This window comes from Eurypyga helias, unplaced genomic scaffold, assembly GCF_000690775.1.
Source record: "Eurypyga helias isolate BGI_N326 unplaced genomic scaffold, ASM69077v1 scaffold4609, whole genome shotgun sequence".
In the NCBI taxonomy this organism is placed as follows: Eukaryota; Metazoa; Chordata; class Aves; order Eurypygiformes; family Eurypygidae; genus Eurypyga; species Eurypyga helias.
Genome location: NW_010269958.1, coordinates 1 through 918, shown reverse-complemented (window position 1 = coordinate 918; position 918 = coordinate 1). Strand labels below are relative to the sequence as shown.

General features: G+C 50.2%; 1 protein-coding gene across 1 annotated transcript in view; it reads right to left on the bottom strand.

Moving 5' to 3' along the window:
* The window catches only part of LOC104514530 (olfactory receptor 14J1-like), a 927-nt gene extending 527 nt beyond the window's left edge, over positions 1-400 (bottom strand). Inside the window, exon 1 of the mRNA XM_010158250.1 lies at positions 3-400. Within this exon, the coding sequence (XP_010156552.1) occupies positions 3-400 (398 nt within the window). The remainder of the gene's footprint in view (positions 1-2) is intronic.
* Positions 401-918: the final 518 nt, after the last annotated feature.

The following is a 918-nucleotide window of genomic DNA, read 5'->3' as shown; positions in this document are numbered from 1 at the left end:
GGAGGGTCCCGTAGTGCAGGGGTTGGCAGATGGCAATGTAGCGGTCGTAGGTCATGACTGTGAGAAGTAAATATTCCCCTACAATCAAGAAGAGAGAGAAAAAGAGTTGTACAGCACATCTAACGTAGGAGATGGCCCTGGTATCCCAGAGGGAGTTGGCCATGGCTTTGGGGACAGTGGTGGAGATGCAGCCCAGGTCGAGGAGGGAGAGGTTGAGGAGGAAGAAGTACATGGGGGTGTGGAGGCGGTGGTCACAGGCTATGGCGGTGATGATGAGTCCTTTGCCCAGGAGGGCAGCCAGGTAGATGCCCAGGAAGAGCCAGAAGTGCAGGATCTGCAGCTCCCTCATTTCAGTGAATGCCAGGAGAAAAATTGTGATGATGGAGCTTCTGTTGAACATTGGTTTTCTCTGAGATCAAGTTACTCTCCAAAAGGAAATTACAGTAACAAGATATTGGATGGGAACAAAATCCCAGACATTTAATAAAATCCTTCTCCCTGCTCCCTACCCCTTTCCCCGCCCTCAATCCTTATATCCTCATCTAAAAGTCCTTCCTTAAGCTCTTCGCCTGGATATGGTTTGTGCTTGCGGAATGTGTCATGAAGACCCGGCCCCCTGCCCACTGACTGTGAGGAATCAGCCCTGCTCTGCAGCAGTGGGTTCATGGAAATAGTGAGGGCAGGGGCTTCTCCTGATGTTCGACTTTGTCTGATGGAACCCCACCTAATGCAGAAGGGCATATCAACATCGGTACTCCAGTGCTAAAGGACCACCATGGCTGGAAACAGTGCTCCCTAACCCCTTCCACTCCAGGGAGTGCTCTTCGATATCAGAAACTTTCAATATTTTTGATGCACTCAGAGAGAATGGAAATGGAGCAAAGAGGATTGCGTGTGCTTTAGTGCTGAGTGAGTGCA